This window comes from Nicotiana tomentosiformis, chromosome 2 (assembly GCF_000390325.3).
Source record: "Nicotiana tomentosiformis chromosome 2, ASM39032v3, whole genome shotgun sequence".
NCBI lineage: Eukaryota > Viridiplantae > Streptophyta > Magnoliopsida > Solanales > Solanaceae > Nicotiana > Nicotiana tomentosiformis.
The window spans coordinates 8,560,386-8,582,301 of NC_090813.1; the positions used below are offsets into that span (position 1 = coordinate 8,560,386).

General features: G+C 40.3%; 1 protein-coding gene and 1 pseudogene across 1 annotated transcript; both read right to left on the reverse strand.

Moving 5' to 3' along the window:
• Nucleotides 1-207: 207 nt before the first annotated feature.
• LOC117279348 (small nucleolar RNA U3) lies at nucleotides 208-403 on the reverse strand (annotated as a pseudogene).
• A 17,115-nt stretch (nucleotides 404-17,518) lies between these two features.
• On the reverse strand, nucleotides 17,519-19,464 carry LOC138904307 (uncharacterized). The gene is made up of 3 exons (XM_070192808.1): nucleotides 19,434-19,464; nucleotides 19,085-19,149; nucleotides 17,519-18,229 (listed from the first exon to the last, which is right to left on the reverse strand). Exons 1-3 carry the CDS (start codon nucleotides 19,462-19,464, stop codon nucleotides 17,519-17,521), a joined length of 807 nt encoding a protein of 268 aa, XP_070048909.1.
• Between the last annotated feature and the right edge of the window lie 2,452 nt (nucleotides 19,465-21,916).

The following is a 21,916-nucleotide window of genomic DNA, read 5'->3' on the forward strand; positions in this document are numbered from 1 at the left end:
GAAAAGCATCGGCCATGAATGAAATAAGAAAATAGAGCAAAATTCATTATAATATAGTATTAAAAATTAAATTGCTAAACATGCTAAGTTGAAGCATTAAGGATGTAACACAAGACAAAAGGTATTCAAAAGAAGGATGAAATTTGCAGGAGGGATTCAGCTCAACTTCAAGTGACAGAAGTGGAGGAACACCAAGAGCAAAAAAAAGGAATTTCATATACCCATGGTTAGGGGGCTGAGAACGATCATATACGTCACCATAATCCGAGGGCCGTAGGAGCTGTTAATCACGCTCTGGTCCAATGGCCATGTCACATCAACCAGACTTGGTTTCCTGTCTCCTTAGAACTCAAGGATACAGTGGTACGAGCCTATAGAACAGATCCTGTTCAAGTAAGGTCGTGAACTTCATCTTCGTCATCTGTGCTTGTAAATGCCTTTTCTGTGCTTTATATTGCCGATGAGGGACAGAGAGAGTGTCGTTCTGCAGTGCAAGAAGTGGAATTGAGTCAGCTTTCATATGCCAAGATTAACAGGTTTGCTTTTACAACTATCATGAAATGAAAGCAGGCCGTTTGATGTTAACAATTTGTATAGAGTTATGGAACATTGGAAGATTTCAGAAATTCCACAAGACGGGAAATTGACGAAAGTAGGTGTTAAATGGGTTTGTTTGATGATTTTGCTTTTTAATTAAGTAGATGATTTTGATTTTCATGTAAGCATCTTGACTCTTTCTGAAGCAAGAGGAAAACATAATGCACAGACAAGACAAGAGGTTGCAAAGTTGAAAAACTAACATTACCTGTCGATGTGCTTGAGGAAGCTATATTGGCTGGTGGAGCTGCAGCAAATGCTGCTGTACGAGAATACCAGAGAACAGTTCAAGAAAATAATTTAAATGGCTATCAACTTTTTAACTCTTCTTTATTGATAGCTTTTTTTTAATTGGTTATCTGTTCTTTGGTTGTTTGTTTTTTATAAGTTTATACATATAAATTATGAGCTGGCCCGTGCAAAGATATCTGCAAATAGAGTACAAATTGTTGTTGCAAATGACTGGAAAGATGCCAATGACAGTAATGCCCATAACCGGGCATGTCTGCTGTTGTGTCATTATATTGCTTTTCTTGTAACTGTCATAGCAGCGTTATTAAAGAACCTTCCCTATAAGTTTGGTGTCCTGCGAGGGAAAATATCGTGACAGCAAAGCAAGTCAACATCCTTAATCTTCCCTTTTAGTTGTTGTAGTTCCATCGAGTCCTTTCCAGAATGTTATCCCCTTCTTTTAAATGGAAACTCTTTCGCTTCACTATTTATTACCCTTTGCACTACTCCAATATTTTTGTGGACCCTCTTCTGTTCATGTAGTTTAGAATTTATCGCAAATTGAGAGGTCCAACCAAAAAGGCGAGATAAGAAAAGAGAGTTCACTATAAAGAAGAATGACATCAAATTTCTTATATGGATATACACACGTATGGAGAAATTAAGACATAAATTAAACAGTAAATGGGGAACGTGGCTGTGATGCTCAAAATGACCGGTCGGGTCGTTACAATCATAAACTTTTGTTTTTTAATAATAATTATTGAATTTAAACAATTTCAGTTGAATCTCATTATTCAAATGTTTTTGTATCAATATGGAAGAGATAATTCTTGTCATTTATTGTGTTATTTGTCAAGTTAAGACCAATTCAAAAGTTAAGAAATCATTTACATCAGTAAAAATGAATTCGGGAACGCATAACTCTGGTTATAACATCATGGTGGGACCTACCTATTGTACTTGAGTAAAAGAAACGGTGCAATAGACGGATGCCATTAGTACTTAGGTTTTTGCCATTGTCAATAAACAATAAATGACACGTGAGTGCAGCATGCTACACAAAGGCAGAAGCACAGTTGAAGGTGAGAAACTTGATGTCTCAGAAAATTATACTGCTCTGCATTTCTTGTAGACTCCTACTAATGGCATCTTTTTTTTTCTCCCTCCCCTTTGATCCCACTTTGTTGGAGTTAATGCTCCTTTGATGACTTGAACCCACGACCCTGAGGTTGTAGGTGAGGGTACTGACCATCTGAGCACCCCCTCTTGTCCTAATGGCATCTTGATGTCTTGATTTCTCAGCAGTTTTGCTTTAAAATTTTGGAAAGAAAGACTTGAGACGTTTACCAGTGTTACTTCTCTCAATGTGTCTGAAGGCCGAAGCATACCATCTAGGTGCTAATGATGTTTGTCTCTTGGAGGAATTGAAATTAGTCTAGACCCTATCTCGGATGGAATTTCATATGTTTCTGGAGCACTAGATGATTTGCTTCATAAAGAGGTTATTGTTTTATGCAAATCTTGCTGTGAGAAGGATAAGAGCCTAAGGAAAAAGCTGATGCTACTGAGGTCCATGCTCTATTTTCTCTGACATTTTGACCAGATGATTTTCCACCATATACACTGTATCCCTCTTGTTTTCTACCTTTAAATCCTATCCTTATTTTTGTATGGAAAACATTGATGTTGGAAAAAGAAAGTTAAAACATTGAACAAGGCAATGAACTTCAGGCCAAAAAGTGCAGAAAGAAGTACTTGTAGCCATTGAAAATGAGATTGCTGCAATTCGTGATGGCAATGAGCATGATCAAAGCTTAGGGCGCACCTACTCTCAGGCTTAACTTTACAAAATCAATTTGCGTCCTTTTCTCTTTGACTTCATTTTGTACTTCAAACCGAATATCTTGAGGGGTTGTACTACAAATGGGAGACAATGCGAGATTAAGAGTCTGTTTGGCCAAGCTGCAAAGCTGCGGGATGACAATAAAACTCTAGATTACAGAAGCTGCTCTTCTGGAGGCACAAGGGCTGCCTTTTGTTGATGACCTGCAACACAAAAACCAAGACCTGATATAACATATAGATATAGACGAGATCTGCCATCACTTTGTGATATTAATAGGAGCATATATACTCTCCTATTAGCTGCCACTATCAAGATTTTCATGTAAAGCATCTTGACTCTTTCTGCAGGAAGAGGACAACAAGATACACATACAAGAGGTTGCAATGTTGAAAAACTAACATCACCTATTGATGAGCTTGAGGAAGCTATATTGGTTGCTAGATAAAAACAACACTTAATGTGACCGTATTTAAGCACTAAGAACTTCTTGGCCCGACTAGACTAGCTATATTCTTGTAGGGAGAAATGCAATACCTTAAAAGATAAACTAGCGATTGCAGAGGCAGAAGCATAGTGGAAGGTGTGGAACTAGATATCTCAGAAAATTATACCGCTCTGCTCTTCTTGTGGACTCCTACTAATGGCATCTTGATGTTTCAGGAAAAGTAGCAACTATGCTTTGAGTTTTGGAAGAAAGACTTGAGACATATACCAATGTAACTTCTCTCATGGTGTGTGAGGTCGATGCATAAGCACCGGGTGCTAACAACATGTCTCTTGGAGGAATTGAAAATTTTTCTAGACTCTCCTCTGGTGGCTTTTCATCAAGGAAAAACAAGTTTCCAATATGGATCATCTCGGTCCAATGGCAGCATAGCTGGCTAGCTCATCCGATGGAATAGCAGATAAGTGGATCAAGAAAAGTGTGTCCAGTTCATGGATCAAAAATGAAATTAGTCTAGTGAAACGACTAGTTCAACTGCAATGATCAAGTACTTTCAAATTGTTTAAGCCTACAATGGACCAATTTAAAATCAATCGTATCATTGTGTCAATATGAGCTGTATGCATCAGAGCTAGCATCATGGTTCTTGTGAGAGCCTCAAACCTTAAATAGATCGGCTCAGGTCTCGTGCTTGTAATTCTTGGAGAGCTTATACATCATATAATCCGATTGTATACGGCCAAAACCGAGTTCGCCCTTCGTATGAATAATCGAGATTGGAACGTGATAGACCAAGGTTCAATTTTGTGTAATATCAAGCCATGATGCGAAGTTAGGTTACCGGGCTCGAGACCGGTCAAGTTTGAGACCAGCCAAGATCGGGATCGAGCTAAACGGAGACCGTTAAAAGATCGAGATTGACCAAGATCGAGATCGGGCTAAATACAGAGACCGATCGAGGAAAGCTTATCAAGCCAAAAAACAGAAAGCCGGAATATCCGCAATTGGGCGAGAATCTCGGCGGAAATCACAACGCATATCAAGGAGAGACCAATTAATTAATCTATCATGAGATTCTTTGTTTGTATTTAAAAATATAATATTAAGAATAGAACCTCCCCACTATATAAAGGAGGGTCTGATTATTTGTAAGGGAGATTGGTTCAGATTCATAGAATACAAAGCAATATACTATCTTTCTTCTGGTTTTGGATATTTAGCCATATTGTTCTTCTATTAGTTGTTCTCCATTCAGTTTAAGGGTGATAATACTTGAAGGCTTAGGCTAATTGATTCATTCGGTTTACATTTATTTTCCTTTACAGTTTATTTCGATATTCATTTTTATATTTTCTCAATTTGTATCGAATTATACCACGTGTCCTTAGAGCCGCGTACAAATTTAATTGATTATCCATTTTTCGGATAAATAATTTGGCGCCCACTGTGGGGCTAAGGATAATAGTGGTTATTTGATACAAATCTTTGTAAAACACACTATTTCACACTTGCTCTTGAAAGTATCTTTGATTTCAATCTAAAAATAACGGAACTCTCAATTAGTGCCCCTACATACCGACAACAAATCTGGCCATCATGATGAGAATAACAACGTGACGCTCGGGGATGGAAGGCCACCCACTGACCCCGTTGGGACTCGGGCTGTGGATCCAATTGATGTTAATTCGTATGTGGCCATCGAAGCAAACAAATATTTCGGCCCCGAAGATAGCATCCATGGTGGACTCCGATCTGTATTTCGAAATACCCAAAATGTGGGAGAAGACGGGATCAGCCTGCGTATGATCTTCGAAATGCTGCAAGCTCAACAAGTGGCGATAGCTCACTTGCAGAGCCAACCCAGGCACCGAGCAGGGCAGAGGCTGGTCCACCGCAAGAAGTCACCCACAGGACGGAGCCAGTTGTGGTAAGGTCAAATGAACAAGAATCGGGGACTAACCCCGAAATTATAAAGATGCTCGAGGAACTGACAAAGCGGAATCAGGGGAAAGGAGGATCGAAGCAAACGACAAGAAAGTGGGAACCTATAACTACAGGGTTGATCAGATCCCGGAGGCACCACCAATACGGAAGGGTTTGGACTCCAAAAGGTTCGTACAAAAGCCTTTACCCTCGAGCGCAGCTCCCAAACCGATCCCCAAGAAGTTCCGCATGCCCGAGATTCCTAAATATAATGGAACAACCGACCCCAACGAGCATGTCACCTCTTATATGTGTGCCATTAAAGAGAACGATCTAGAGGACGATGAGATCGAATATGTATTACTGAAGAAATTCCGGGAGACCCTGTCAAAGGGAGCAATGATATGGTATCATAATTTACCACCTAACTCTATCGACTCTTTTGCCGTGCTTGCAGATTCTTTTGTAAAAGCACACACTGGGGCCATAAAGGTCAAAACTAGGAAGTCAGACCTTTTCAAGATAAAGCAAAAAGAGAACAAGATGCTAAGAGAGTTTGTATCTCGTTTTCAAATAGAACAAATGGATCTACCACCGGTCATAGACGATTGGGCAGTTCAAGCTTTCACTCAAGGACTAAATTAAAGAAGCTCAGTGGCTTCGTAGCAGTTGAAGCATAACTTGATTGAGTACCCGGCTATTACCTGGGCCGTTATACATAATCGATATCAATCAAAGATTAGAGTCGAAGATGACCAGCTGGGGGCTCCTTCTAGTTCCGCGACCAAAAGAGACATCGATCGGGAAGCGAGGATGAACAGGGATCGATATCAGCCGTATAATAGAGATCGTAGGTATAACACCCCGAAAATTTTTTCTAATGATTTAATATTTTAAAGTACGCCAACGGTATTTGGGAATGACGTGTTAGAGTATTAAAGGAGACCCATGGGATAGAACCAAAATATTTCAAAATGAAACATATATGTTTAAGGTGTGTTGCAACATACTAAGGAGTTTTGTGAATGGAAAGAATTCGTGTGGAACAAGTAGGATACATTAAGTGGAAAGGATGTCTCAATTCGCATAAGATCCAACTTCAAACGTATGCTGCTACCAAAGTATAATAACTTATGAGGTGATATACCTATAAAATTAAATCCCTTTGAGTCTAGATTCTAATGCTTCAAACCGTTCGTCATTCGGACATTCCTACAAGAAGTTATGATCAAATTACCAAAGGCTGGCGGAGGAGCCTACGGATGCGAAGCATCCGAAGCCGCATCCGAAAGAGAGGCTGGCAGTGAAGTGCTGCCATAGCGTCCAGGTCCGCATCCGAGCTTCAAAGAGGAGTGAAGTGGGGATGCGAAGCATCCAGGGCCGCATCCGAAACCCAGAAATCTGGGCCTATAAATACAAGGTCGGGGAAGGGGGATATTTTGAGTATTTGGGGGTTAGGGTTCTTGAGGTGAAGGGACGATTTTGAGCTCAAATCAAGTCCAATCAACCAAGGTAATCTATTAATGATGTTTTGAGTTGATTATTACTCAATATACATGATTTCTAATATCATTCTTACATCCAAATACAAGATTTCATCATCAAATCCTCAAGAGCACAAAAATCACCAAAGTTGTGATTTTTTAAGATTGATCTACTAGAGGTAATTCCAATGCTTCAAACTCATTTACTATGAGTAGTTAGAAGTATTTGAAGCATTTGTTGCAAGTTTTAAGGGTTGAAAGATTGGATTATAAAAATCTAGTTCATGGCATGAATAGTACTTTTGAGAAAATAAGGGAGAAGGTGAATGGTAATCTTGGCGATGAAATTTATAAATACATTGAACCTATGGGATTTGTTACTAATATTGGTCTCATTGGATGTTGTTATTGTAGATTGAAGTTGATTAGTGTAGTGCATCGTTGTAGTATCATTAAGGGAAGAATTTGAGGTATGTTGGCTAAACTTTCTATCTTGGAATTGAATTCCATAATATTTCCGTAAGATCAAGTATGATTGGCTCAAGATTCCTGACTCTTACATTCTGGGTTATTCCCTATAAATTTGATTATCCCGAATGAGTCTTATGTCGAAATATAGATGTTCCAAGTATGGGTTGTGTATTAATATGTTATGGCTTTGAGTCATGTTTCAATGAAAGATAGTATGCCAAAATATGTGTGAAATCTCAATAATTCTTAAGACTCTTAATTGCTCATATGTGGTACCTAAAGTCTTGATTGGGAATGTCTTATTATTGATAACCTATAAAGATGGTTGGAAGTGAAATCAGTGAATTGGGGGATATAAAGTGTGACCAACGTGCCAATAGTGAAAGGCATACTTGTGGCCAATGGTGCCGATGTAATGAAATAATGTGAGAAAGATTATGAATGAGCTTTGACTCAACTATTCCAAAATTTACTTCAACAATATAATCGGCTAAAAGTTTATGAACTGAAGTGATGCACATATGTGGCTGTTTTAGCTAATGCTATGCTTTGTAAGTAATTTTCAATGTGCTTTGCATTCTTACATATTAATGAGTGGAAAGTGTGTATGATTTTAATTTGTGCTTTGATTTCCAATCACTTTACTCCATTTATTGGAAATGAATTGATTATGTTTAAAGCCTTCATTACTAATGAACTTAAAGTTATGATTTCCGGAATATTCCACTTGTTGATAATTATGATAATGATCTATGAAAGGGAAGAAATGAAAGTGTGGAATATAAAATATGGCCATTGCGCCATGAATAAAGAATCATATGTTTGGCCAAGAGAGCCAATGAAATAATGATGTTGTAAGTGGTTGAAAGTACGGATTAGGTGCTATGTGATGTGAAAGGTTATGAGATGTACGTATTTGTACTTTTGTTTCCAATGTGTTATGAAACCCTATGAACGGTCTTTGAAACGCATAGGTATATGGTGTTATGAAACCCTATGGACGGTCTATGAAACGCATAGGTATATCGTGTTATGAAACCCTATGGACGGTCTATGAAACGTATAGGTATATCGTGTTATGAAACCCTATGGACGGTCTATGAAATGCATAGGTATATCGTGTTATCAAACCCTATGGACGGTCTATGAAACGCATAGCTATATCGTGTTATGAAACACTATGGACGGTCTATGAAACGCATAGGTATATCGTGTTATGAAACCCTATGGACGGTCTATGAACGCATGGGTATATTGTGTTATGAAATCCTGTGGACGGTCTATGAAACGCATAGGTACATTGTGCTATGAAATCCATTGTGATATGAAATTCTGTGCACGGTCTATGAAATGCATAGGTGCATTGTGTATAAGAGGTATAGATGTACGGTATGAATAAACACTATGGATGGTCTATGAAACGCATAAGTGTATAATATGATATGTGAACACTATGGATGGTCTATGAGACGCATAAGTGTATAATATGATATGTGAACACTATGGATGGTCTATGAGACGCATAAGTGTATAATATGATATGTGAACACTAAGGACGGTCTAATGAGACACATTATTAATGCAGACAATAAGTGCCCCCTTTTGTTGTCCTTGTTTGTACAGGTTGTTTCAATTACATTATATTATGTGTTCCACGTATAGATTATATGGGCATTCTATTTTGAAAGAGGATTTCTAGCTATACATACTAGTGTTATTCGACAGTACTAACATCCCTTTTGCTGGGGGCGCTGCATCTATAATGGATGCAGGAGGTTCTACAGCAAGTGACATTGATCAGTGATAGCAGTACACTCTTTTCAGCTGATTTGGTGAGCCCCACTTCATTTCGGTGTCATGTATCTTTTGTTTCTCATGTACTTTGTGGTTGAGGTATAGCCGGGGCCTTGTTGCCGGCATTTCCATATTACTCTTCAGTTGTACTTAGAGGCTCCGTAGATAGATTGTGGGTGGTATTTGATGTTGGGAATTGGCTTAGAACTGTTGGTATTTGGCAACATGTTTTTCATTAAATCTTTAAACTCGTACTATTTTGGAAATATTGAATGATGCTGTTAATGGGAATGAAATGGAAACGGTTAATGAAATCTCTTCGGTAGTTGATTAACAGAGTACATCTTTTCTTTATTCACAGATGAATTTGGGTAGAATGAAATCTAACAGGCTTGCTCAGTCGGGTTCACTCGGTTGAGCGCCGGTCGCGCTCCTCGGTTTTGGGGCGTGACAGTAGGGACAACGGACACGGGCACAACTCCATACGAGGTGAAAGGAGAAGAGATCGAGGTCACGATACTCGGGGATTGATCAGCAAGAATGGTTTCGACAAGCACACCATACCTAAGGAGGCGCCGCGATTGTCGGAGTATTACTTCAATATCGATGCATCTGCTATCGTATCGGCTATCCGATGCATCAAAGATACTAAATGGCCTCGACCTCTGCAGACCGATCTAGCCAAAAGAAATCCCAACCAAGTGTGCAAGTATCATGGCACCCATAGCCACAAAACGGAAGATTGCGGGCAATTGAGAGAGGAAGTAGCTCGTTTATTCAATGAAGGGCACCTTCGGGAGTTTTTAAGTGATCAGGCCAAGAATCACTTCAAAAGCAAAGAGTTCAATAGACAGAACGAGCAAAAAGAATCGCAAAACATTATTCACATGATTATCAGAGGAATAGATGTACCCCAAGGGCCAGTATTTAAACGCACTAAGGTCGCGATCGTAAGGGAAAAGCGATCTCGAGCTCAAGATTACATACCGAAAGGAACCCTGTCCTTCAATGATGGAGATGTAGAAGGAATCACGCAACTCCTTAACGATGCACTGGTAATATCTGTAATCATGAATAAGAATCAAGTTAAGCGTGTATTAATTGATCCAAGTAGTTTGGCTAACATCATTCGATCGAAAGTCGTAGAGCAACTCGGTCGACATGACCAGGTTGTGCCCCTGGCCCTAGTACTAAACATATTCAACATGGCATATGAAACTACTAAGGGCGAGATAACTTTGCCAGTAAACGTGACCGGGACTATCAAACAAACGAAGTTCCATGTGATCGAAGGCAACATGAGGTATAACGCCCTGTTCGGGAGATCATGGATCCACAACATGAGAGCGATACCTTCGACCCTTCACCAGGTTCTAAAATTCCCGACACCAGAAGGAATCAAAACAATCTAAGGAGAGCAACCCACTACAAAGGAAATGATTGCCATCGACGAAGTGATTCCGATATCGGAAGGGTCAAATTCGAAGGAAAAGCAGGAGACCAAATAGCAATCACAAACATCGGCCTCGACCCAACTAGAAAAGCATGAGTCTGACGAAGATGATGATTATGGGATCCCTCGATACTTCATAGTCCCTGATGATTCTGACGCTACCAAATCAACAGACTAAGAACTGGAGCAAATCACAATAATCGAACAACTGCCCGAACGAAAGGTATAGCTGGGCACGGGGTTAAATCACGAGTTAGGGAAAAAGCTTATTCAATTTCTTATAGCTAACATAGATTGTTTTGCTTGGTCCTATCTTGACATGACAGGGATCCCACCGGAAATCACCACCCATGGACTAAGCTTGGATCCAAATTTGCATCCGGTGAAGAAAAAAAGAAGACCCGATTCCGAGGTCAAACATGCTTTTGTCAAATACGAGGTAACTAAGCTTCTTAAAATAGGGTCAATCCGTGAAGTAAAATACCCCGAATGGTTAGCAAACGTAGTGGTAGTCCCTAAAAAAGGAAATAAATTTAGAATGTGTGTAGATTAGAAGGATCTAAATAAAGCATGCCCCAAGGATTCTTTTCCTTTGCCTAATATTGATTACATGATCGACGCCACGGCCGGCCACGAGATCCTCAGTTTTCTCGATGCCTATTCCAGGTACAATCAAATACAAATGAGCCCGGATGATCAAGAAAAGACCTCGTTCATCACTAAGTATGGTACCTACCGCTACAACGTACTGCCATTTGGATTAAAAAATGCTGGTGCTACTTATCAATGCCTAGTAAATCGGATGTTCGAAGAACAAATAGGAAAATCTATAGAAGTTTACATTGATGGCATGCTAGTTAAGTCCCCGCGAGCAAAGGACCATTTCAAGCACTTGCAAGAAAGTTTCAGTATATTGAAGAAGTACAACATGAAGCTGAATCAGGAAAAATGTGCATTTGGGGTCGGATCAGGCAAATTTCTCGGGTTCATGGTATATAATCGAGGAATCGAGATCAATCCCAACAAGATCAAATCTATCGATGTCATCACGATAGAATACATCGTAAAGTCTGTGCAAAGGTTAACCGGACGCATGGCCACCCTGGGGCGATTCATCTCGAGGTCCTCCGATAAAGGCCACCGATTTTTCTCGTTGCTAAAAAAGAAAAATAATTTCACATGGACCTCGGAATGCCAGCAGGCATTGGAAGAGCTTAAATAGTACTTATCGAGCCCACCTTTGTTTCAGACACCAAGGGTAGACGAATAACTTTACTTATATTTGGCAGTATTAGAGGTGGCGGTAAGTGGAGTCCTAGTCCGGGAAGAACGAGGTACACAATTTCCCATTTATTATGTCAGTCGGACCTTAGGAGAGGCCGAAACTAGATATCCCCACCTAGAGAAATTGGCGCTCACTTTGATAAGCGCCTCTAGGAAACTAAAACCATACTTTCAATGTCACCCTATATGTGTTGTAACAACTTATCCACTTCGAAATGTTTTGCATAAACCTAAGCTTTCAGGACGGTTGGCCAAATGGGCTAAAGAAATCAGTGGGTATGATATTGAATATCGACACCGAACAACGATTAAGTCTCAAATTTTGGTAGACTTCGTAGATAACTTCACACCGGCCCTAGTACCCGAGGTCGAAAGAGAAATATTGATAAATTCAGGTACGACCTCAGGGGTTTGGACCTTTACGGACAGGGCTTCGAACGCGAAAGGGTCAGGGCTCCGCATCGTACTAAAACCACCCATAGGCAGTGTGGTTAGACAATCTATTAGAAATGTGAAATTGACCAACAATGAGGCCGAATATGAGGCCATGATTGTAGGTCTTGAACTAGCCAAAGGCTTGGCAGCAGAGGTGATCGAGGCCACATGCGACTCCCTCCTTGTAGTAAATCAGGTTAACGGAACTTTTGAAGTCATAGAAGACCGAATGCAAATATACCTAAATAAATTACAAGTAATTTTGCAGCGATTTAAGGAGTGTACTTTGCAACATGTGCCTCAAAATAGTGAGGTCGATGCTCTCGCAAACTTAGGGTCATCAATCGAGGACAACGAGCTCGATTTAAGGGTCGTCGTGCAACTCATGAGATCAGTAGTTGAAGAAGGTCACGCCGAGATAAATTCCACAAGCTTGACCTGGGATTGGAGAAATAAGTACATAGAATATTTGAAGATCGTAAAGCTTCCCTCAGATTCGAAAGAATATAGGGCCATACGCACAAAGGCAGCTTCACTTTGACCGAAGATGGAACCTTATTTAGGAGAACGTTCAATGGTCCATTAGCGATATGTCTGGGACAGGGAGACACGGAGTACGTTCTAAGAAAAGTTCACGAAGGCCCTTGCAAAAATCATTCTGGTGCTGAATCATTAGTTCAAAAGGTAATTAGAGCCGGCTATTACTGGATCGACATGGAAAAAGATACGAAAGAGTTTGTTTGAAAATGTGACGAATACGAAAAACATATGCCAATGATTCACCAACCTGAGGAACTGCTCCATTCAGGTTTGTCACCATGGCCATTTATAAATTGGATAATGGACATCGTTGGCCCCCTCCCATTGGCACGAGGTAAAGCTCAATTTATTTTGTTTATGACTGACTATTTTTCTACGTGGGTTGAAGCGCAGGCTTTTGAGAAAGTTAGGGAGAAGGAAGTCATCGACTTCATTTGGGATCACATCATATGTCGATTCGGGATGCCATCCAAAATTGTGTGTGATAATGGGAAACAATTCATCGGTAGCAAGGTAACCAAATTTCTCAAAGATCATTTGATCATAAGAATCCTATCAACACCTTATCCTCCTAGCGGGAACGAGCAAGACGAATCAACCAACAAAACCATCATCCAAAATCTTAAGAAGAGGTTAGCCGACCCTAAAGGAAAGTGGAAGGAAATTACCCGAAGTTCTTTGAGCATATCGAACGACCTCAAAATCCAGTACCGGGGCCACCCCATTCTCATTAGTTTATGGCGCCGAAGCTTTAATACCGGTCGAAGTTGGAGAACCGAGTATCTAGTTTGGATATGCAACGAAGGAACCAAATAACGAGGCCATGAATACGAGCCTAGAACTATTGGACAAAAGGCGTGAAGCCGCCCTCATCCGATTAGCTATCCAAAAGCAACGAATCAAGAGATACTACAATCAAAGAACTAATCTTCGATATTTTAATATCGGGGACTTAGTGCTAAGAAAAGTCACCCTCAACACCCCGAAATCCTAATGAAGGAAAATTAAGCCCGAATTGGGAAGGATCGTATCAAATTATTGAGGTCACTGGAAAAGGATCTTACAAGCTCCGAATAATGAATGGGGAACAACTACCAAGCAATTGGAACGTATCTCGCCTAAAACGGTACTAATGCTAAGGTACTCCTTTTCTTCATTCCTTTCCTATTTTCAGATTAACACATGCAGGCGGTCGGCAAGAAACGACAATGAGATATTTAGCAAACGGTACGAAGTCCTCAGGTCTGAAAGCACATGTTGCACTCTATTTCCCTCGGACCGAGTTTTGTCCCAAATGGGTTTTTTCGGCAAGATTTTTAAAGAGGCAACAATGAATCGCTAACTTAGAATCAAGTCCAATTACAAATCGGCATCAGAGATCCATTCGACAGTATCCAAGGTTCCTTTGCAAATCAACCTCGAATAATGGGGGTCTACCCTCGGATATGCGTTATCTTCAAATATCAACTCTAGAAAGGGAACTACTTCATAAAAGGAGGATCTCGAGAAATAGGATTTATTGTAAGGGTCAAACAGTTAAATTGAACCTGTAACGACCCGGCCGGTCGTTTTGACTATTATATTCCCGTTCCCCTATTTACTGCTCAAATTGTGAATTACAGTTGTTATTTGGCTTGCCGGGGTAATTGGTTTGGGTTCGGTAAGGCTTTGAAATGATTTAGAGCGCTTAGTTCCAAGGTTTAGAATTTAAGTTGAAAAGGTTGACCGGATGCTAATTTATGTGTAACGACCTCAGAGAAATTTTGCCAAGGAAATTAAGTATTGGTGGTGCCGAGGTAGATCAATTAGTACAAAGATTATAGAATGCACAATGGACCGAAGTGTAAAGGAAAATTTTGTCGGAAAATGGTCATTTCTGCGACCACTATGCGGTCACAGAATCACTCTACGGACCACAGAATGGTCGCAAAGTGGTTCAGGAGAGGGGCAAGATTTGAGGAAAATCTGCGGTACACTATGCGATCGCAGACCGATTTTGCGGTGCATTATGCGACCGCAGAACAAGTATGCAGACCGCATAATGACCGCAGACCGGGTCAGTAACGCCCAGCTTTGGAGGCCAAATTATGTGGCCGGTATGCGGATCGCATACCTGTTATGCGATCGCATATGCGACCGCATAACTGCGTCGCAACTTCCATTCTTTCTAATTTTTGACCCGACCCAACTTCGATTTATAGCCTTTGAAGCTCATTTTTGAGCCAAAATCTGATATTTCAGAGAGAGGTGAGAGCATTTTAGAGAGAGAAAGTGAAGACTTAGTCATTTATCCATCAATTCTTGTTCAAGGTTTGAAGATTTCATAAGGATCTTGCTAGGGCTTCAAAAAGGTAAGAATTTCTTTCCTCAATCCTTCAATTTCGTGTTTGGAATAAAAATGGGTGATTTATAGCATGACTCTTGGGTGTAAGAGTATTATGTATACATACCAATAAGGTTGTGGAAGGATTCTTAAGTTCAAATGGGTAAGGATTGGGTTGAAAATGGTAGAAATCTTCATAGACTTTAATTGAAGATTTGAGGGTCGAGTTGATGTCAGATTTTGGTAAAATTTATATGGTTAGACTCGTGGTTGGATGGGCGTTCATATTCTGTAACTTTTGTTGAGTTCTGAGACGTGGGCCCTATGGGCGATTTTTGAGCTAGTTTCGGATTTTATTGGGAAAATTAGTATTTTTCTTATGGAATTAATTACAATAATTTTTATTGACTGATTCGAATTAATTGTGGCTAGATACGAGGCTTTCAGAGACCAATTCTCGTGGCAAGGGCATAGCGGAATAAATAAATACACGGGTTGAGGTAAGTAACAGTTATAAATCTGGTCCTGAGGGTATTAAACCCCGGAATTTGGTATCATGTGATTATTTTGGAGGTGACGCACATGCTAGGTGACGAGCGTGTGGGCGTGCACCGAGGGGATTGTGACTTGGTCTGTCCCGAAAAACTGTAAAGTTGAATAATTTGTTGTTAGCTGTATGCCCTCTATGTGTTGATAAATTTGACTGTAAATCATGTTAGAAATTATGCTTAGGCTTTGTGATAGTACTGTTGGGACCCACAGAGGTCGTGTACATATTGAATTGCCTGCTAAATGCTATATTTACTCAGTCTCAGGTTTTACTTGCACATTTTATCTCAGTCTTTGTTATTATTATTGATACATCATATCATTATTATTTGGGCTGATTTCATGATTATTGAGAGCCCGAGAGACTAGAGAGATTTCTGACTGAGGGAGGCCGAGGGCCTGATTGTGAGGATATTTTATGGATCGGGCTGCCCGCCTGCAGCAGGCCTTATTGGCTTATTATTGCACGTGAGTTGGCCGTGCGGATCCTTATATTATATTATGGCACGTGAGTTGGCCGTGCTTATAGCGCTTGGGCTGTAGGAGCCCCTCATGAGTCTGTACACCCCCAGTGAGCGCGGGTACCCATTGAGAGTGAGTGATGAGGGCTGGGAGCCCAGGGAGTGATGAGGGCTGGGAGCCATGTGAGTGATTGTTGTCCTAAGAGGTTGTACTTGATTTCTATTTTTTGTTGCACTTAGTTGCTATCTGTCATTGTTGTGAAATCTCTGAAAGATTGTTGATATATGGATTACATGAATAGGAACTGTATAAGAATTGATTTGACATTAAACTGCCAGATTAGATAGCATGTCTATTCTTTTGCTGGAATTACTGGAAATGTACCATAACTGTGTAGCTCATTACTATCTTCAGTTCCTTATTTATTATTGTTACTTGCTGAGTTGGTTGTACTCATACTATACCCTACACTTCGTGTGCAGATCCAGGTATTCTCGGACATAGCGGGTGTTGATCCTTTCGTGCGGTTGATTTTCAGGAGATTTTGAGGTAGCTACCGTGTTCCGCAGACCTTGTCTCTCCTTCTCTATCTCTTTGTTCACTGTATTTTGTCTCAGACTATTATAGACTATATTTTCCAGACTTATTAGATGCTCATGTACTCAGTGACACCAGGTTTTGGGAAGTGTTTGTATTGTATTTAAATATTATATTTTCAATCTTGAGAGAAATTGTGGTTTATTGAGATTTTCGGCTTGCCTAGTATTGAGATAGGCGCCATCACGACGGGTGAGATTTTGGGTCGTGACAGAATCGTGCCCATATAGATTGCTCGAAGTCAAATCGAACCATGCCCATATAGATTGCTCGAAACCCTGTTTCGATCGAAAATAAAGAGAAATATGTTCCTTACAAACATCTTGTGATTTAAAATTTAGCAGAATTCCTTTCTTCTTCTTTCTTTGCAAAAGAGCTTCGTACTTCCGAATATAAACAAGCCCAAGGGAAATACTTAATTGGAATACGAATGATCTCTCCCTCACTCGGGGACTGATATCCGACTCAAACAACTGAATTCATCGGGCCCCGAATGCAAAAGACCTTATAGGCAATGCCACGACTTCTAAAAGTCACGGCTACCCCACTTGGGAGCTATTATCTAGGGCAAGCCTAGATAAAACGAGAGAACAAGCCTAATGGGTAACTACCCAATTAAAAGGCTACGGCCAAATTAACACGGCTCGGAGGCGTCCGAAATCCGTAACAAAAATAAGCCTTCAAAAATATTAGAACTTCGGACAACCGGTCCTAAAGGCTACCCTCGGCAAAATCTCTAACTTAAGAAAGGAAACAAAGGCAAGATTTGTTCGAACCCTCGAACACAACCTTACTGTTTCGTGCTAAGGCATTATTTTTCCTTTGTAAAAACAAATAAATAAAAGGAATATTACGAGAGCCAAAAGGGCATGTAAAGCCATATATTTATACACAATAGTTTTTTTACAAAGGCCAAATTGGCCTAAATCTACAACGGCCAAAAAACGGCCTCAGAAAAAATGCAAAAGGAAAACAAAAAACCTAATGTCCTAGGTGGCTTGATCTTCATCGGAGGTTTCATACCCATCCTTGGGGTTTTTCTCCATCATCGGATTCACTTAAGCTGCTCTCGGAGTCTTCCTTAGGGAAAGCCATCCTTCGGGCCCTGGCTTCCTCCGCTTTTGGCATTTTCAGTTTCGGCCACAATATCGAAGCCCTGGGCACTGACCTCCTCGAGAGCTTCCCTCCGAGCCTGCCATTTTGTATGCTCGACCATGACCTTGGCCTTGGCCTGGTTGACCTCAACATCGACCCTAAACTGGGCCACTTTAGCTTTAACCCTTTTGTTAGTCTCAGTCATCTCGGATCTGGCAACTTCGAGTTCACCAGCCAAGCTTGCCTTATCAAAAACGTTTAAATCCAACTGATGCTGGAACTCTTTGATCTGTACCAAGACCTTCTCTTTCGCAGCTCGGAGATGGGTCTCGGCCGACTCTAGTTGAGCTTGGGCGATCTCCCTTTTCGAGGCTAGAATATCCATGTTCTTTTTAAACTCTTCCACCTCGGCCTGTATCGCATCCACCTGTGTTTGGAGCCTTCCGATGTTTTCTAAACTCTGTCGGGCCTGCATAATTGGATCATCATTGGTTATCTCCAATTCATCTTCAGTATCGTGAAGTACTTGAAATACCTGCTCAGCCATCTCGGCATGCTCATTCTGAGTCATTGCCAAATCTGCCCGAAGCTTCTCACTAACGAGTTTGTAGGTGTCACTATTCTCAGTGAGGCTCCGAAGCTCGGCCTCATGCTCCTCCCGAATTCGGAGGAAAGCCTCATGACGCAACATCAAAGTCTGCAAACAAGGAACAAGATGTTAGAATTATCTACAACTTTAAGTATAAAGGAAACGAAAGAGATACCCTCAAAGTTATCCGATTTAGAGCATGCTAGGCCTCGTTAAAGAGGCAAGCGGGTCCTACCGTGTTCATCACGGCTTGATCCTCTTCGGTCACCAAAGACCTAAGGTAAATAGAAATCCCCACGGGTGGAGAGAAAATTCGGGCATCCTCTATGACAGAGAGTATTATTCTCCGCCTATGATTGGGATTAGCACTCGGGGCCGGAAATCGGTCTACCAACTTTGGGCTCGATGAAGAACAGATAGCACCCGACCATGATGCTTTCCTCGGTACTGGTACACCAAACCCGATAATATCTTTCGAGGCAGCGGACTCGAGCCCATACAGAAAGCCATGAATATCAGTCGACCCCTGAACACCCTCGTAATTTTGACTTTCCAACATGTTAGCCTCACAGATCATAACATCTGAAATCTGAGGGGATCCATTAATTTCGATTATCCCGAGTTCATCCCTCGAGAAATCTTCTGCTGCTCGAGAAGTCCTGCCCCTGGTCTCTCCGTTGACTATCTCAGCTCGGGGTGTGATGGCCTCAACTCTTTCTTGTCCAGGAATTATGGCCAGAGCCCCTTTATCAACCTCCACCGATCCGTAGATTGTTGTATCACAATATTAGCCCGCACACAGGATAATTCCTCGTCTCCTTCTTCGGGCTCATCCCTTAATTGTCAGATCGAGTCCAGAGGCATAATATCGGAGCCCCCCTTGGGCTTGCGAGTTTTCTTTGTCATTTTTTTCTTTTCCGAGATCGGGGAACTCGGAGCCTCTTTTCTTTTCTTCTCTTTAGCCTGCTTTGGAGCAGGGACCTCTTCGTCACCAGACGGGGGTCTTATGGCATCGTCCTTCCCAAGACCTACAAAGGAAAAAAAAGGGGGTGAGCAAGAGAAAAAGACCAAACGATAAACAATCTGAGAAAGAGTCTTACCATGACTATGGGACTCCTATCGACCCTTCGATAGTTCCATCCAAGCACGATCCGAGTACGGCCTTTGCAGCACCAGACCTTCAACCTATTGTTTAAGTTCTGGAATCGGTTCCGGCATTCGGGCCACAGCTATAACAAGCATAGAAAGATTGGATCAAGAAAACGAAAAGCAGAACCACAAAGTTGAACGTTCGAAGGGGAATAGTACTAACGATTCATGTTCCATTTCTCTGGAAACGGCATATCATCGGCAGGGATAAGGTCCGATTCGGATAACCAAGATTGGGACCAAGCTAAATGGAGACCGGTCAAAGATCGAGATCAAGATCAGGCTAAATACAGAGACCGATCGAGGCTTCGATCGGCCTTGATCGAGGAAAGCTTATCGAGCCAAAAAATAGAAAGTCGGAATATCCGCAATTGGGCGAGAATATTGGCGAAAATCACTGCGCATATCAAGAAGAGGCCAATTAATTAATCTATCATGAGATTCTTTGCTGTATTTAAAAATATTATATTAAGAATAGAACCTGCCCACTATATAAAGGAGGGTTTGATTATTTGTAAGGGAGATTGGTTCAGATTCATAGAATATAAAGCAATATACTATCTTTCTTATGGTTTTGGATATTTAGCCATATTGTTCTTCTATCAGTTGCTCTCCATTCAGTTTGAGGGTGATAAAACTTGAAGGCTTAGGCTGATTGATTCATTCGGTTTACATTCATTTTCCTTTACAGTTTATTTCGATATTCATTTTTATATTTTCTCAATATATATCGAATTATACCACGTGTCCTTAGAGCCGCGTACAAATTCAATTGATTATCCGTTTTTTGGGTAAACACCTATCTAGAACATATATAAGAGTGAAGTTGAGCTTATATCATTAGATGAGCATGTCCTTGATCAAGGAATGGTTTTCATTAGAAAAGGCAAAGGTAGATCTGTTAATGTTTAATATCAGTGTGATGAAATTAGCTTGTTTTTCCAAAAACGGACGGAGCTCCAACTAAAATGGCTCAAGTCGTCGAGGTTATGTCACAATTTATGATAGCAGCGACTTGCATCCGGGTGGCACCTACCCAATTCTAAGGTAAAACATTTATGGGGAGCTCTATTTAGGGTTCTCCATTTAATTTGTACCAATTTTTTACCAAAGTTTTGCCGATACCCAATATTTAGGTAACTTCAAATATGGGTTTCTTCTCCGTTGCTGCTTCTTCTATTCTTTTTCTTTTTCTTCCTTATTTTAAAACTCAGATCCAAACTTCAAAGTGGTACTTGTAGATCGAAGTGGAGAAATTTTAACCATCATTATTGAACCTAGAGAAAGCTTATTCGATGGTGGCCTTGCTGAAATAAATGAAACATGCCTCTTGAGAGCTAGAAGAACTTTAGATTTGATTCTGAAGTTGCATTGAATAGATTAAAAAAACTTCAGATCCAATTCTGAAGTTATATTGAAGAGATAAAACAACTTCATATTCCGATTTTGAAGTTGTATTGAGAAAAAGTTGCATTGAGGAGATATATAAGAGCTTCAGATCCGATTCTAAAACCCAAAATTGTAACTTCAGATACAAATTATAAAGTGTGTTTCAAAATGGGTAGATTTTATAAATTTTTGTGCAAGGTGGGTATGATGTCAAAGGTAGCCCCAAAGTCGAGTATATTAACACTTCCCCAAATTCTAACTCCAAGATTTATTAGCCCAATGAGTAATGTTATTGTTTGGGATGAAAAGTAGGCCTATTCAAAATTTTCATATATCAACTGAATTTAATTTGAGAAAACGGTGCTTTATGGCCCCCTAAAATTTTTATTAGCCCATATTTTTCTCATTGACCCAGAATACCCTTCACCCAATTTATTGGCAAGTTATAGCATGTTTACCCGTAAAATGATATAGTTGAATTTATACGTAGTTTCTAGACAAGTGAATTAATTTGATCCTGAAATAATACAATAATTGAAAATATATATAATACTTAGCCTTGAAATATAGATAAAAATAACAGAGATGACAATTTCGTTACAGTGTTTCCGGGCACAGTGATGATGAAATCAAAAATCAAGAAGGTAAAATTATATAAAGTTTTGTATAGAATAGAGTATACGTTTAGCTAGAAAGTTCGTGTCCTTTACAATGATGACTGATTTCACTATTTATAGCTATTTATAGGGAATGACCCTCCTTTAATGTCAATTATGAGGGTCATTGATAAAGATGTAACGGTGAACATAAATGGCAAATTCTCTATAACAGACCATCGCTCTTAATGCTGCAGAATATTCCCTAGTAAATGCTACCGGGCGCAAAGCATTTACTACACCTTTATGATAGTTATCCTTTTCGATGACAAGCGGAACGGCTACATCCGGTCTTCAGCCATCCCCATCTTGGGTTCCATGTGTCCTCCTTTTAGACAACCACGTGTCATATTATATTTTACCTTATACAGATAGTCCCCCTTCTTTTCGGTGACATAACTTTGTGTTATCGAGAAGTTGGTAGAATTGCCTTTTTGGCGGGAATTAATATAACTCCTTCTAAAGGTTTCTGACAGTTGATTAGACGCACACCTCTCCGTATTTAATGCCCCGAACACACATCATCCCATGATTCAGCACAACTTTTTCCAATTATCGAGGTAATCATGGCCATGAATATATCCGCCAAGATTTTACTTAT